Here is a 16262-nt window from a genome sequence, read left to right as displayed (position 1 = left end):
AGGTTAGGCTGCGGATTCCAATCCTGGCTCCAGCCCTCACCAGCTGTGCCCAAGCCTCTCTGAATCTGCTGGTCTAAGGTGGGTATTAAGGGCTGACCTCCAAGTGCTACCATATGCACTAAGCGAGACCATGCACAAAAATACAAAGCACGCTATCTGGCACACAACACGCACTCAGCAGTGTGTCAGATACATGTGACTTGTGAAGCCGTGCCCCTGGGTTTGGCCTGAAGCACAAGTCCCTCAGGGAGCAGTCAAGTATGAGCCTGCATGTTTCGGCAGAACTCCTAGCTGACCACGGAGCTCAGACCCAAAACAAATCCAGGAAGCTCTTTGACATACTTTAAAAAACAACCAGGACCATTTTCCCAGAACAAATCTAATCAGGTTACAGGATAACAGGAGGAAGAATTCCCCACATTAAATGATCATATTGCTTAATTCCTACCAGACTCCATGAAGGTAGCCGAGTCAAACGACAGTCTATGAGGCCCAATGCTCGGGTAGCTTTCCAGTTTGGCTTCTGACTGGACTTCATAGTTATTAAAGGGGTCATCTTCCTCCTCGGGGTCCAGCTTTCTTAGCCTGCATGGAACACACCAAAATCAAATCAGCCGCATCACACATTCTGACACAAGCGCCTGAATTCTTATTATGAGAGAAACGAAATCTGAGCCAGGCAGAGAAAACTAGAATAAGTGTGCAGCGGAGGGCAGAACCCAGGCCCCTGAGAGGTTCTGCTTCTCTGCAGGCCTTTGTAAACTGGCATCTGGTCTGCACCCTCACTCTTTTATTCGTTCCCTCAACAGGTGGTTGCTGAGCTCCAGCACGTGCCAATTGCTGTGCTAAGCACCGGAATTCCGCCGTGAGTGGGACAGACCCTGCTCATAGTAGGCTTACCTTCTAACGTGAGAGACAGGCAAGAAGCAGACACACGAAAACAAAGAACCCAAATAAGGTCCAAGCACAACCGAGTGCTTGTCCCGAGGGACCCTTAGAGAGCAGAGTCAGGAAGGCCTCTGAGACAGGGCGACATTCACACCAACACGAGGAGGAAAGGAGATGGCAACGCCAAGAAGCAGGACAAGGACAGGTCCAGAGGGACAAGCCAGAAGAGCACCTGGTATGTTTTAATAACTGAGGGGAGCCCAGTGAGCAGGAGAGAAGGGGTGGGCATATGAAGCACGGGGGGCACATCAGGCCCTGTTGAGCTTGGTTCCCCCAGGGCTCCTCACAGAGCTTGGGAACTGCAGAGGCCTCGCCCAGCAGGCACCATTCCTTTCAGCTCCTCCCAAGGACTACGTTTAGCGTCCTTGTAGCTTCCCCTCAGCCGAGCAGCCTTTCAGCACAAGCACTCGGGGCACTTTTCAATGTCTTCATTCACTTACTGCGTGCACCCCCCCCCCCCCCCCCAAAAGGGAGACTACTGCAGGCAAGCGAGCGCATGGCTCTTCCTGGCCATTCAAAGAAGCAGACGTGCAAACCACACTAACAAACATAAGGAGGCAGAAGTCATTCCAGATAAAGGAAATAAGACATTGGGGTGGGAGAGCAGGACTGAGGGGCAGCTGGGGAAATGGTCGCACAGACCTCTTACGTCACCAGCCACAGCACCATCCTGAGCTCTCCCAACGGGAAACCTGTTCCCAGGGCTGAGCTTTAGGAGGAATTGATCAGAGAACACTGCATTCTCTGCTCACCGAGAACCTCAATTTCTAAGCATTTCACTTGCAACACAGAAAAAAAGGCACCAAATTAGGAAAATTAGGAATTCTGCCGTAGAATGGATTTACAGCCCCCTAAAGCCTCTGGTTCCTCCTCCTCCACTTGGATGTTGCTGCCACTGCCACTGAAACAAACTGTCATGGGCCAAAACCCCAGCTGAGGACTCCTGGGTAAAGACGCACACTGAACACACAGGGTTACCTCCCAAATTCTAGTGACCACGAAAGAATCAAAAGGTATAAACTCACAAAGACAGGGGGTTGGGGAGGAAGCTCCAGGAGACATGAGCTGTGCCCACCAAATGTTAGAAGGCAGAAAGACGACAGACCAGCAGAAACTGAACTGCTTTCTCCACTCAGCTAAGGGCAGAGGGAAGGGAGCATCAAGAAGCCCCCCCACTGGCACCCTAAACCCTGGGGAGGCTCAGGAATGGAGGGCCCTGGAGTCTCTGAAGGAGGTGAGAAGGCAAGGACAGAAAGCAGGAGGGCTGGTGAAAGCTTACAGAAGGAGCACTGGGGCCCAGGACCCCCAGCTCCAGGCAGCCTAGCCCTTCCCCTCCTGCAAGACTTCTTTGAGGAACACTAAGAGCCTGTGAAACCAAGATTTACCAGCCCATCCTCCACCTTCTCATAATGTGAGGGAATCCTGCTGAGCCTGGAGAAACCAGACAGGCACTCTCCCTGAACACAGAAGGGGTGCCCCTTCTGTGGGGTTTCGTGGTATCTGCATCCAAGGAAGAGCAGCCCCAGGCCCTCCAAAAGTGGGAAATAAGAGTGTTACCTCCAGCTCCGGAATCCACTCATCTCCTGAGAGCCCAGAAAGTGCCTGGTCCTCCAAAAGATGCGCAAGTCATGATTCCTGCCCTCAGGAAGCTCAGAGGCAGGAGAAGCCAGAAAAACCCAAGATCCTAATCCAGTGGGATCTATGCCTCAGTCGTTTGCACAGGTGTTATGGGAAAACAAAGGAGGTGCTCAGAGGAGAGGGTAGCAATAGAATGGGAAACGTTACTGGTGGCTTACTGGCGGCGTACACTAGAGGCTTGTGTGCCTGCAAATCAGAAAAAGTGTGCACTGAACCTGGGTGGCAAGAATTTCATCAGAAGCTCCTGGAAGTCTACTTTCTCCTCCTTTTTGCACTTGGTGTTTCGGACACGGGCAGACCGCCGCTTCGCTGTCTCCCCACTCTCTTCTGAAATCTTCTTCCGCTTTACTCCCTTCTTGGATTTATCTCCCCCAGAAACATCACCTTCACAAAGAGTACACATGGAAATCATACAGGGGCAGGGCATGAAAATGCACCACAAGACACATAGCTCCCCTTTCATAACTCTACCAGCATGTTTAATCTTTATCTTCTTTGACATTCAAGCAATCTCCCATCTATTCTTTAACAAGAGTCCTGAGGAAAGTTAATTTCAAACTGCTTAACTCGCACTCCTTTCTCGAATTCACAGAGCCCACAGCCAGATCTCAAGACTACTTTGCACGGCTACAGGACAACAGGGTCTCAGAGTTAAATGTTCCCCCAACCCCCCACCCCTAGTGCCGGCTGGCTGCAAGGGCCTCTGGGGCATCGTGGATGAAGCTGGGATGGGACAGAGAAAGCTACCTCTACCCATCATCCAGGATTCTGTGAGCACCGAATGATACGATGTGGGTGAGAATCTTGTGAATTATACAGAGAACAGAGGAATATCATGCATGATTAAGTTAAAAAGTTAGAAACAATCGTGTACGTGTTCAGAAATTTCTGTAACTGCCAGATATTCTTCAGTGACATAGAAAAATAAAAAAAAAAGCCTTGGGAGCTTTTGTCTGAAATTTTTTACAACTCCAATGATAATAAAAATCAATAAAACCAGTCAAAAATATACTACCACATATGGTGATAATTTTGCTTGCTGGTTTTTAAGGCTAAAGAACTCAGACTGTTAGTGCACAGCAGTGCTCGGTGCCGTGGCACGTGGCCAGCAACTGAGCAGAACCAGCCGAGAGACCTGCCAGCTCACACAGCACACGCAGGAAGAGTGACCTGTACGCCAGGACTTACCAGCTGGGTGTCGAGTGGTCCCAAGGATCTGCATTCCTGAGCCCTGACCCCCTCCTTATAGGGGCGTCATTACTGAGGAGGAAGGCCCCTGAGGAGTGGCAGGCCAAGAGGCTCCCCTGTGGGGCTAGGGGGGCTCTTGCTTAAACCTCAGACCAGGAGTGTCAGGAGGACCCATCCCTCTGAAGAGACCAGCGAAGCCCAAGACTCATTCCTGCTCAGCAAACTTGGTTTCCCCAGGAGCCAACCCCAGAGGCCTGCTCACCCATAGGAACACTGGTCTCCAGCAGGCTGGGACTATGCAGCGGGAAGCTGGTTGCAGCCACGGGGGAATAGGAGAGCACAGGCTCTGCCACGGTCACGGCCGGGTTGGCACTGACGGGGCTTGACTGGATCACGCTGACTGGCGCCACCACCACAGAGGACATCAGAGGGTGGCTGGGGTCCTGGTAGTCAGAGAGGTCGATCCTCTTGCCGAGGCTGGGCCGTGGGGGCTCGCAGGTAGTAAGGTGATTGTACATGGCCAGCAAACTCTCTCCGAGGCACTTCCAGCTGCAAGGAGACAGTCACCACACTTGGTCAGGACCCTATCGTAGGGTGTTCTGAACACAGGGCCAGCTGGCCGTAGAGAGGCAGCAGAACTGGCCCGGGGGCTGCCATCTCCACGAGGGAAAGGGACTGGTCACGGTTTTGTCATTGACATTACTGACGAAATCTTGAGTCTAACACAGTTGAGGTGGAGCAGCTGGAGCAGGGGCAGGGGCCTGGATCCCTCCTCCCCTCACCCCATCAGAAGCCCTGAAGCAGCTCAGCCTCAGGCACCTTCAGACTCAACCGGAAAGGTATGAAAACTACTGGCTCACTTTAAAAGCTCCTTCCCTATAGGTCGAATCTTTAAAACATCTGTGGCACTTCTCTGCTACCACTAGTCTGGTTTTTTGGTGGCGAGGGGGTAAGGGAGGGCTACTAACAGGGACATGGTCTGAAGGGGCTGAATGGGCCCTTGGCAGGGCCTCTTAGGAGCGGCATCTCAGTGAGTGCCCACGTGGGCCAGGGCTGCTAGACGGCAAACCAAGACCTTTGTGTGTTTGATTGTGTGTTATATCATGTGTGACATGGTATGTTGTGTTATGGTATGGCATGTTATATTGTATGCTATTGTTTTGTGTTTTCTGTTATGTTACGTGTTGTGTTGTGTATTACGATCATGTATGTTGTGTGTTGGTATGATGTGGTGTGGCAATATATATCCATCCATCCATCCATCCATCCATCCATCCACCCGTCCATCCCTGAATGGCTGCCCTTGCTCTAAGTATAAAACCAAAATCCTTAGCCTGGCCCCATGGTGCTGCACAGCCTGGCCTGGCCAACTACCCCCTACACTCCCGCCATGCTAACTTTCTTTCAGTTCTGGAAACAAAGTCACGCTCCTGCCTACCACAGAGACTTTGCACAGGCTTCCCTCTGCCCAGAAACCACACTCCCACCCATGCCCCAGCGCCTCTGCCTGGTCAATGCCCACTCCTCTGTCAGACTCCCAACCCCTAAAGCAGGGTGGAACCCAGTATACGTTCTCCAGTGCTGTGCTTCTCTCCTCAGGGTGCCTATCAACTTCTGGGTGACTGACTACCCCTGGGATCGCCCCAGCGAGGGACCAGGCCCTTCCATGCTGCGTTCCCAGCACAGAGCATGAAGCTAGTATCCAGTAAATGTTGTGAATGGAATGAAAAGGACAGTGCTTCAAAATCCAGAATCTAACCAAATGGAGGCTCCTAGGACTAGAATGATTTCTGACTAGTCCTTTCCTGTCTTTAGTAAGGGTTACATTTGGACAAAGAAGAATTTGCTCACTAGCTATATTTTATCGAATGCCTTAAAGATATAATTTCATTTACTTGTGCCTTGCTCATGCCTAGTAGGCACTGAATAGACCAGGGGTGGCCCACAGCCTCTTCTATACAGCCCATAAGCTAAAAATGGATTTCACATTAAAGGGTTTTTAAAACACACACACACACACACACACACACACACACACACACACAAGAATACACAACAGAGACGATACCGGGCCCAAAAAGCCTAAAGCATTTACTATTTGGCTCTTCACAGGAAAAGTGTGCTGAGTCGTAGAATAGACGGTGGTTATTTGAAAAGCCCCACACCGTTGCTCCCAGAGAAGGAACTCTGTCCTCTTCCTTTAATAAGCCAGTCCCAGACCTACCTAACGGCAATGCCTCCTGCAGCAGAACCTACCCCCTCACGCTTCCATTGGCCTTCACCCCGCACCACGGAGGGCGGCCGTGACGCCAGTTCACAGCTTCTCTTCTCCAATCACATCAGCACAACCCCTGCGAGCGTGATTCCCTCGGGACATCCGCTCCTTCCCTGTAACAGGGAGGCACCCAGGGCCCTTCAAAATCCCCCAACCCTCTTGGGTGGGGAGCCCAGACTCAGATGGAACGGGGCTCCTGACCCAGCTGACGAAATGGGGGGAAAGAGCACCTGATAAGAGTCCAAGAGCAGCCCGACGAGCAGCCCCTCTCCCTGCCCCTCTCAGTGCGTGTGGGAAGACAGACCTGAGAAACTCAACACGTGGGAACGGACAAGCAATAGCAATAATGCGGAGCAGAGCCAGCCCTTCTTCCTGGGTGTGAGCTAAATGCTGACGCTGCTAGCTACCAGGTGTTCTATTTAATTATCACGATGACCCTACAAGAGAGGGCTATTTCTCTCCGTTTTCAGGGAGTGGCATGTAACAGCCCCAAGGTCACCGAGCTCTGGGTGCCAGGACTGGACCCAGGTCTATCTGATCCAGGACAGAAGTTGCACGCCACTATGGTGACAATGCCTCAGAGTACGAAAAGGGGGGAAGGAATGCTGCTGCCAAGGCACGCTAAATTTAAAGACTCAAGATATGATGTCAGAATTTTAAAAACACAAACTGCATGCCAGATCTCACTAAGGAGCTAAATTATCCCAAATCCAGGGGGCTGCCAGTACCAGCTTGTCCTTCGGGGTGGGGTGGGGGGGTGGAGTTTACACACCATGGGACTCACAAGGGCCTTGGAGGGAGAGATTGGACTCAAGAACCAGGGAACCCAGACCTGGGATCAACTCCAGGCTCCCCTTTCACCATTTAACTGCTCTGAACCTCGTTTCCTCCTACCAAGTGCTTGGCAACTATTAGTTTTCTCTTCCCGTCTGGGTAGAGCAGACTAAGCGGGGGCTTATAGGACTGTGGCAGGTGGCTAGGGTCAAGAATGGCAACAGCAAAGAGGGACTAAGACAGGACCTTCCTGGGAGAGGCCCAGCTGCTTCGGCAGTCACACACCTCCAGCCATCACTCAAGGTGCAGCCAGCTCCCAACCACCAGCTGACTCTTCATCCCAAGACCCAGACGACCTACGTGAAGAAGGGGATGGGCTGCACCAACTTCAGGTCCGGTTCCTTCTCCCGCATGGTCAGCGCTTGCCTCTTCTTCCGCAGCCCCAGGGCCTCACCTATGATGGCTTGTGTCTCCGCCGCGCTCACCGACACATCATGGATAGACATGTCACTAACAGTGTGTAAGACAAGGAGAAATTACAACGCTACAAACTAGAGCCAAAGCTGAAATTTTACAGACAGGGATGCAGTGAAGTTAATACCCTTTAATCTATATTAATCCTTCCTCCAAATAAAATAACCACTTGAGTCTGGCTGTGGAAGGGCAGTAATTAGCATTAATACCCACATACACTAGAAATGACTGATACCCTTTGTTCCTTCTGCAATTCAAAATTGAGCAAGGGGTTTTCACACGTATTAACAGGATCAGAGTAATGTCAGAAAAGCTACAGTAAAATAAAATCTTGCTCTCAATTATTTATAGAAAAATTTTAAAGAATTTAACTAGAGGATCCCAACAAAAGGTGATCAGACCAGCCCAGCTTCCCAAAGTCCCCAGTGTCTCTAAACTACAGAAAGGGTGGGGCTTTGAGGCTTGGGGGGGGGCCTTCCCACAGCAGACACACCTCTGCTTGAGGTGGCCCAGCAGTACCTGCCCTCTTGCCCAGCAGGGATCCACCACAGAGCTACTGGTTCATGGGCGTATCTGTTTTATGTCTCTCCAAAGGTCAGTGTCCTCAGGACAGATGTGAACTAGAGGCACAGTCTTACAAGGGACAGACTGAGATAAGTGACGATTAACCCCCACCCTCCGCTGCCACACAGCAGGGAGTTCCAAGGGCCAAGGAAACAGCAGAAGATGGAGGAGTGGGTTCAGCTGGAGGGCTGGGGGAGGCAGTCAGAGCTTGGAAAGCTGCTGAGAGGTGGCCTGAGCACTGCAACACAGAGGACGCGCAATGGCACGACACATGGAGAGGTGGGAAGATGATTCCAGGTGAGAACACAGTGGGAGCCGGGGTGCAGAGACAGGACAGAGCACAAAGGGGGCCAGGCCTAGAATCTCCCAGAGACCTCGGACTGTTCTCCTTGGGGAGGGAGAAGCAGGAAAAGAACAGGGTGGGGGAGGGTCAGACTGCAAAGGACCTCCTGGGCAATACTACCGAGGACGGCTTTTGTCCTGGAGGCAAGGCAGGAGCGGCACAGGATCAAAGGTGCTTTTGGGACAATGAACCTGGGCAGCACCAGGAGCAAAATCCTGGAAAGGGACAGGGGGGTGGCGAGAAAGCAAGGTGCATTCAGAGGAGAGCTGACAACCGTGGACAGCCAGCAGGGAGGCAGTGCTGAGATTAGGTACACAGCTGAGTAATGCACAAGGCAGATCAAAGCCAGTTCTCTAGACAACGATGAAGGGCATGAACCCCAGGGGCTCATCCGCCAGGAGGTCAAGACCTGCGAGAACAAGGTCACCAGCTACTCGGGGAGGGAAGGAGGGAGTGCAGACCCGGCAAGAGAAGAGGCAGGACCTACCATTTAAGGAACATTCGGAGGGAGTCTTTCCGGAGACAAGGCTGCTCCTCAAAGATCTTCTCCTTGAGAACCAGCCCTTTGCTGTACCGGCAATCCTTCTCCAAAGCTTTGCAGATGAAGTACAGACACGCTGGCAGGGAAAGAAACAGTTACGACTTCTGGTTATGCATTCTGAAGCTCTAGCCTTGCCAGTTAACACCAGGACAAGGCTCCTGCTCTGGGATCAAAGAAATGCACAGTAAACAACAATGAGATCCCATTTTAACTGACTCAATCAGGAAAGATTTCTGAAAATAATACTACCCACAGTAGAGAAGGAAACCCAAACACTACTGGAGAGGACAGACTATACAACCTTTCTGGAGAACCACACGCATCATACACAATCCACCCAGCAATCCCACTTCTAGGAATTGCTGTAACAATCCTACGGGGCCCACAGCGCTTAGCTATTGGCTAATTGCAGAACAGCAAGGTTTCTCTGATCCACACATTGGGTTGCCGAGCAGCCGCTGCACAGATGGTTGAGGGGTGTGCTTATTGACCAGAAGGAAGGCCACAAAACAGCTTGGGGAAGAGGCAGGGGACGAGTCATAGTGCGACTCCATCTGTACACAAAGACATGGTTTCTTGGCAACCACAGTGGGACTAGAGGGCGGCCATCAGTGACTTCGAGAGAGAAAACCAGGGGGGCACTGGGCATTTGGATGACACTGGTTCACAGCAGGCACTCTAGCTGCAGTACAGCTAGCTGCACTAGTGGCAGAAGGAGGGCCTGAGAAGTCTCAGGGGAACAAGAGGTGGTCAGCAGGCATTACATCCCAGCACCTGTGCCTGCTCTTCTTAAGTGTATGCATACCACTGGGCTGCTTTTCCTTTTGGGTTTAAATGAGTGGCACATCTACCAGGGGTCTTACCCATATATGCATCAGGTCAGTCCCTTGAACCTATTTTTCCACAGGGCCTAAGTTTACCGAGCACAACTTCTCCTACCATAAGAGGGGGTACAAAGACCTAAACCAGGTGGACAGGGACAGAAGGCTGAACACTGACAACTGTTACACCTCAAGGTGGCACCCAAGCTACAACAAGAGCATCTAGGCAGAGACTAAATGCCTCTGGCTGGAAGAATAAACTGCTCGAGTCAAAACGGTGCCCCAATGGAACTACCATATTCTGCTGGTGGGAGTGAAAACGGGGCAACCAACAGAATGAGTGCCTACGTCCACTGAAGGAAGAGTACAGGAACATTCATAGCAGCGTTATGCGAGAGCCCAAATCTGAAAATAACCCAAACGTCCAAGCACAGACTGGTCCAATTGTATATGCACATAACAGATGACACAGCAATAAAAAAGGCCTAGCGAAAACCACACCCTACACGGGTGCGCTCCCAGACAGGACAACCACAGCCCAGGGAGCCAGACACAGAATACCTGCTGCCATCTGACGCCACCTAGAGGAGGTTCAGCAATAGGCAGAACTCATCTGGTGACAAAAGGGAGAAATCAAGGTCACCTCAGTGGGTAGTAACGACTGGACAGGGACCCAAAGCAGCCTGCCTTCTGGGGCTCTGCAAATGTTTTGCACCTTGACGTGTGAATTTCACATATACAAACTGATGGACCTCAGATGTGCATTTTGCTATGTACATGTTTTACCGCAATTGAAAAGATTTAAAAAGTGGTTATGGAGAACAAGAGCTGGAGGTGGGGATGTGTGAGTGGGCCCTAGTGCTTCTCAACCTACTCCACCCTAGCGCTGTTTGTCCTTAAAAAGAGAAGGAAAAAGCTTTTGCAAGTCAGCCACCCAAGCATAAATCTGAAAGGAATAGCAAGGGCTCATCAGCATGTCTGTCTTGAAAAGGAGAACTGGGCTCTGCTGGGGCCAGCCTGCAGCTCCAACTACACTGAGCCCTGCTCAGAGTGCTCCTGGAAAGCCACCCTCCACCTCTGGCATCACAGGGCGCACAGAGGAGACTGGCCCCCATAAGAGACCCAGAACCCCCCAAGGCCACAACACCTACCCAGTGCCTCAGGACGAGCCCGAGCAAGGGGCAGATGTGTTCCCTGGGCAAGGCCGAGACTAGGGAGCTGAAGAACTGGAAGGCAGACTGGGGCTCTGTCTAGCAGAGACCGTCCAGCAGCCCTGCTGCTCTGCAAAGGAATAGGCTGTTTCAAGAGGTAGTGAGCTCCCTGGCACCAGAAAGAGTCAAGCTGCTGCTGCTAGGCCATCTGTCAGCAAGCTATAGAAATGGGTTCTGGCGTAGGATGAGACAATGCAGGGATGAAATGAGATAACCGAAGGGAAAACCACTCAGAGAGCACGCTACCTATTACTGTAACGCACTTGATAAATCTCAATTGAGTAAGACAGACAAGCAGAATGAAGCAGGGATGCAACATCTCCGTTTTCCCTGACAATTGGGCAAGACGACCTTCAGTGCTAACTGACTTGCAGCTTACCCAAGCCACCCTCCTTCCTCTGGCCCAAAAACACAGGACATGGGAGAAAGCATCCAAGCCTGACTCACTTGTGTAATCACTGAGGGTGTACAGGACAGTGATGAGGTTGTCCAAGCAGGGCCAGTGGTCAGGATTGCACCGCAGCCCTTCCTCAAAAGCATGGCGAGCCAGGGGGACCCGGATGAGCCTCAGGGCCACGTGGCCGATTTTATACCAGAGGTTGACGTCTGTGGAGTCCAGCATGACCGCCTGGAAGCAGCACAAGCAGAGGATGAACACATAGTCAGCTCTCTCGCTGAGAAGGTGCCTGTGGTGACGAGGGGGGCACAGCACCAGCCCAGCCACTCAAACTATCTGGGGAAATTGCAAATAGAAGTTACATGGACCAACTTACCTCATTCAGAACACTTTTTTAATACACAGAGGGTGCCAAAAAAATGTATACACATTTTAGGAAAGGAAAAACTGTATTAAAATTGTAATAACATATACCGATAACAAAAGATGAATACAAGTCACATTTGACTTCTGCAATTACAAGTGGTGCTCAAAGTGGTTACCATCAGCGTAATTTTAATAGTTTTTTCCTTTCTTAAAATGTGTATACATTGTTTTTGGCACCCTCTGCATTTTGTCACTCTGAACATCTGTATTTCTTACATACTTGATAGGTAAAAGAAGTAGAATTAAAAGAAAGTCCTGGGCTGGCCCACTGGCTTGGGTGCTTAGAATGCCGTGCTCCTAACGCCAAGGTCACCGGTTTGATTCCCACATGGGCCAGTGAGCTGCGCCCTCTACAGCTAAGATTGTGTACAACTGCTCTCCCTGGAGCTGGGCCACCGTGAGCAGCCAGAGGTTGGCGTGGGCTACTGAGTGCTGCCGTGGACTATCATTGGCCATCATGAGCAGCCGGCAGCTGGCGAGAGCTGCCATGAGATGCTGTGAACAGCTGACCGAGGACCAGCAACCGGCTGCCTCAGCTGGGGGAGCGCAAGGTTCATAACATCAGCATGGGCCAGGGAGCTGTGTCCTACACAACTAGACTGAGAAGCAATGGGTTGAACTGGAGTGGGGGGTGGAGGCGGAAGAAGGGGAGGGTGGAAAGAAAGTCCTGTGGGATTCTGGAAAGATTATGGACTCTAGAGACAGACCTCGGTTCACATCCCTCCAGCATGGACTAAGAGCATGATCCTGAGCTTCCTTCTCGTCACTAAAACGAGGATAAAGACACCTTCCTTGCACAATGGTGTGAGGACTGGCCCGTGCATGGAAAGCAGTGAGCATGGCGTCTGGCACGTCAGAGGTGCCTACAGAGATGGGACAGTAATACAGAAACAATGGCAGTAATATTATGAACAGGTACAGGGTGCCCGGTGTCAGCTCTGTTCTTTGCACTTGTATATGTACAAATTCCTTTAATTTTCACCATTTTATTACTCCCATTGTACTGGCCCATTATATTGGTGCAGACCCGGAGGCCCAGAGAGTTGAAGCTACTCACCTATAGTCACACATACCCTCGTGGCAGAGGAAGAACGCACACGCTGGCCCTGCTCCCCAGGCCTCTCTGAACTCACTGTTATCACCCACTGACCAGGGCCTTGGGGACTACAGCTTAGTGATGTATCACTACAAATTCTTCTTTTCAGCCAGAAAGACCACAGCCTCACCCGCCTCCACCAAGAACTTTCAAAAACACCAAGGGAAGCGAGCACTGCCAAAACCACACCTCCAAGTAGAACTCCATGGCCGTCTCCAGGTCCTCTCGCTGGGCTGCCAGCTGGGCCAGGTTCTTATATGTGGAATATTTCAGCATCAGCCCAGGGTGTTTCAACCCTTCTTTCTCATCACCAGACGAAACTGCCTGTCAACAAAGCAAACAGAGAAGGAGAGGTGACACTCAGCCCTGAAGCCTCAGCAGGCAGTCAGCAGGACACCTGGCTTCCGGGCTGGCCTGTCACAGGCCCCTGGTCCAGTCTGGTGCCACCCTCCACTGGAAAATGAAAGGACTGCACCAGCTGTTCTTAGAGGACGCCTCCAGCTCCGAGCACACAGGGAAGACAGGCCAGACCACCACGAGGCAGTCTGCGGTAGTCTGGACACCAAAAGATGGACAGGGAACCCTCCGCACCGCCAGCGCCATGCCTGACGGTGCAAGCCTGGATGGTGACATTTCTGGGCCCCCATAGCAGGTTTGAAGATGGGGGATAGAGTGTGGGGAAGCTGCCTGGGGACAGCAGGCTGGGCCTGGAGCTTCACCACAGGCAAGTGCCCAGGCAGCCAATTTACACATCCCTACACGTCCTGCAGCAGGACGAGAACTGGAGTAGGAGTTAGGAGGCTGAGCTCTGACTCAGTAATTTGTCACATGGCCATAGACAAGTTACTTTAACTAAAAAGTTAGTGTCCCGAAGAGCTTTGTAACTAACATAAGGACAATAATCCCTACCCTAAATAGCAAGTGAAAGTGAGCCAAAAGAGCACAAAAATTGTAAACATGCTTTATATAAAAAGTTATTTTACTACAGCATTTATGACAACTCTTAGAAGACCTCACAATTACTAAGAAACCACTGATTAGAAAAGCTATTACTCTAACCACAGGACAAAGAGTAATTGATTTTCTAACAGAGAAACTGACTGACATAAAGAAGTAGTTTCCAGGGGCAAGTCCACATCCCAGCCTTGCCTTGGGACAGGTCATGTTCACACGTCATGCTTTATGTTTGGAACAGCCAAGACCCAAGGAAACTTCAGGAAGCACCCCTTGACTAACCCTAGAAGCCTACCCTAGAGCTCTTAAGGAATCCCATCAAAAACACTGAAGAGCTCAAATCAAGCTTCATTCAGTATTTTCTACTGTCATTGGCTTATACTGAAGAATGATCCCCAAGAATGGACTGGGATCCAGGCACTTTTGCCCCACCAGGTACAGAACTGTCCAAAAAATGGTGTAAACACAATTATAAAGGCTGTGAGGCTACTTCAGAGACTAATTAGTCAGCCACACATCCACACGTTACAGCAGAAACTCTCGTAACTAACTTGCATCTAATTGACCAGCTAGATTTCAGCACTACGCTTCATCCTCCGTGAAAGACACGATGATGCCCAGGGGTATGAAAGGCCCCCGCCAGCTTGCCCAGCAGCTAAGCTGCGCACTTCTGAGAAGCCAGCTGCGTTCTAGGCCTGTTTACGCCAAGTGGCTGTAAGACTGTAATTACGCAATTCACACCACTGCCAAATGAGTGTGAAAAGGAACTTTTCTGTGCTTTTCAATTGTTTACAATGAGCATGTTTTACTTTTATAAGTGAAGGGAGAGGGTGCTAAAACAATCTTTTAAAGACTGAAAGTGACAGAGAGAGATGGACACACCTACGACTCCAAGGCTAATAGATGGCCAGTGCCCTTCAGTCAAAGGCCCGGAACCTGGCTCATCAGGTGCTGGGCCCACCTGGAATAAGCTCTGTTCTCAGGCTGTTGGCTTAGCGCTGCGCTCACCCCGCTCACGTCTTCAAGGCCTGCTCCCCTGTGGCCTGAGAGGGAAGGCCCCTCCTGAAACATTCTCAGCACCTGGCCCGTAACTGGCGCTCAGTAAAAGTAGAATCAAGTCATTTTCCTTTTCTGGGCCCTCACTCACTTCCTACTAATAAGAGAGGAGTGGGTCACCATTCCCACAGCCCTAATTCCAAGACACTAAACTGGCCCCAAAGAATCTTAACAAGCTATACAATTACCATGTTTCCCCGAAAATAAGACCGAGCTGGACCGTCAGCTCTAATGCGTCTTTTGGAGCAAAAATTAATATAAGACCCGGTCTTATTTTAATATAAGAATGGATCTTATATAATGTAATGTAATGTAATATAATATAATATAATATAATATAATATAATATAATACTGCATCTTATATTAATTTTTGCTCCAAAAGACGCATTAGAGCTGATAGTCCGGGTTGGTCTTATTTTCGGGGAAACACAGGAATACGAAGAGATACCTTGAGGGAGAAAAGGGATAAACACTTTCTGCTGACAATTAGAATTCACTTTGCATCTGCCTCATCAGTGGGGGAAACCATCGGGGTGGGGGGGGGGCTTGAGACACAAGTGTCTGCCTTCCTGGGATTGTAGGAGAGACTGCTCGACTGTAGGACTGTGTGGTTCCTAAAATGCCTGTGGATGGAGTCTGTCTGCTGCCTCACTCCACATCGTCTGTTTGGTGTTTGAGTACTTGAAAACAAAAAACATCCCTCCTGATGAAATAGCACGCTCCCTACACCGGATCCAGGTCCTGCCCTGCCAGCCTCTTTATACCATGCCCTGTGTCTTCAACGTGGCTCTGCTCCGTCAGCCTGCCTGTGTGGTGGCCTCCCAACCCTTCTAAGTACATTTTCAAAAGCCCATCATGCCTACACAGGCTTCCTGAGCTCACAGGCTGTCACCCAAACGCATTTTCCAAAATGTGCTGCCAACAGGATCATTAGGTATCAGAAAACCATGGACTCCAACCCTGGCTCTAATGTTTTACTAGTTGCAAGGCTCTGAGCCATCAGCATCTCATTAAGCCTCCATTTCCACAACTATAAAATGGGGACAAACACCCGCCACATACTTGGGAGTGGTTATGAAGACTAAGTAACAGCGACAGCTGATAATTCCAGAGCTTTGACTATGAGACAAGAGCCATTCTGCGTGTTTCACTGGATCAGTCAACCCTCCCAGCAAACCAGCTAAGCGCAAACTCTCCAGGAGGAGAAGCAGAGGGGCTGAGGGGAAATATTGTGTCCACGGTTATCCAGCCAAGTGGGAGGGCAGAGGTCAGACCCAGGCCGCCTGGCCCCAGGGTCTGCCTCCGGCCTTGCTGGCGCCTCACCTCTCGCAGCAGGCGTGCCTCCAGCAGCTCATGGTAGGCTTTGGCAGATTCCTCAAACCGATCGTGTTTCTGCAGATCCAGGGCCTTGTGATATAAGGCAAAAGCCTCTGCTTCCTGAAAACCGAAACAGGACTTTTCACTCAGTACAAAGGTTTGTCTTTTTTAAAAGAGATTTTTATTAAAATATAGCTAACATACAATATTATATTTGTTTCAGGTGTACACAAGAGT

General features: G+C 50.6%; 1 protein-coding gene across 5 annotated transcripts in view; it reads right to left on the bottom strand.

Annotated features, from left to right (window-relative positions):
- Positions 1 to 16262, bottom strand: part of CABIN1 (calcineurin binding protein 1) — a 146181-nt gene that overhangs the window by 111448 nt on the left and 18471 nt on the right. For all 5 annotated transcript variants that reach the window (XM_074321575.2, XM_019710328.3, XM_074321576.2 and 2 more), the window contains exons 4-11: positions 16032 to 16145; positions 12886 to 13020; positions 11225 to 11405; positions 8692 to 8821; positions 7184 to 7333; positions 4037 to 4323; positions 2802 to 2970; positions 449 to 585 (exon numbers count right to left, since the gene is read on the bottom strand). In XM_074321575.2, the coding sequence (XP_074177676.2) occupies positions 449 to 585; positions 2802 to 2970; positions 4037 to 4323; positions 7184 to 7333; positions 8692 to 8821; positions 11225 to 11405; positions 12886 to 13020; positions 16032 to 16145 (1303 nt within the window). The remainder of the gene's footprint in view (positions 1 to 448; positions 586 to 2801; positions 2971 to 4036; positions 4324 to 7183; positions 7334 to 8691; positions 8822 to 11224; positions 11406 to 12885; positions 13021 to 16031; positions 16146 to 16262) is intronic.

The sequence above is a fragment of the Rhinolophus sinicus genome, chromosome 9 (assembly GCF_057876585.1).
Source record: "Rhinolophus sinicus isolate RSI-liver-muscle chromosome 9, RSI-T2T, whole genome shotgun sequence".
NCBI lineage: Eukaryota > Metazoa > Chordata > Mammalia > Chiroptera > Rhinolophidae > Rhinolophus > Rhinolophus sinicus.
The sequence above is the reverse complement of the archived record's forward strand: the minus strand, read 5'-3'. Positions and strand labels throughout refer to the sequence as shown.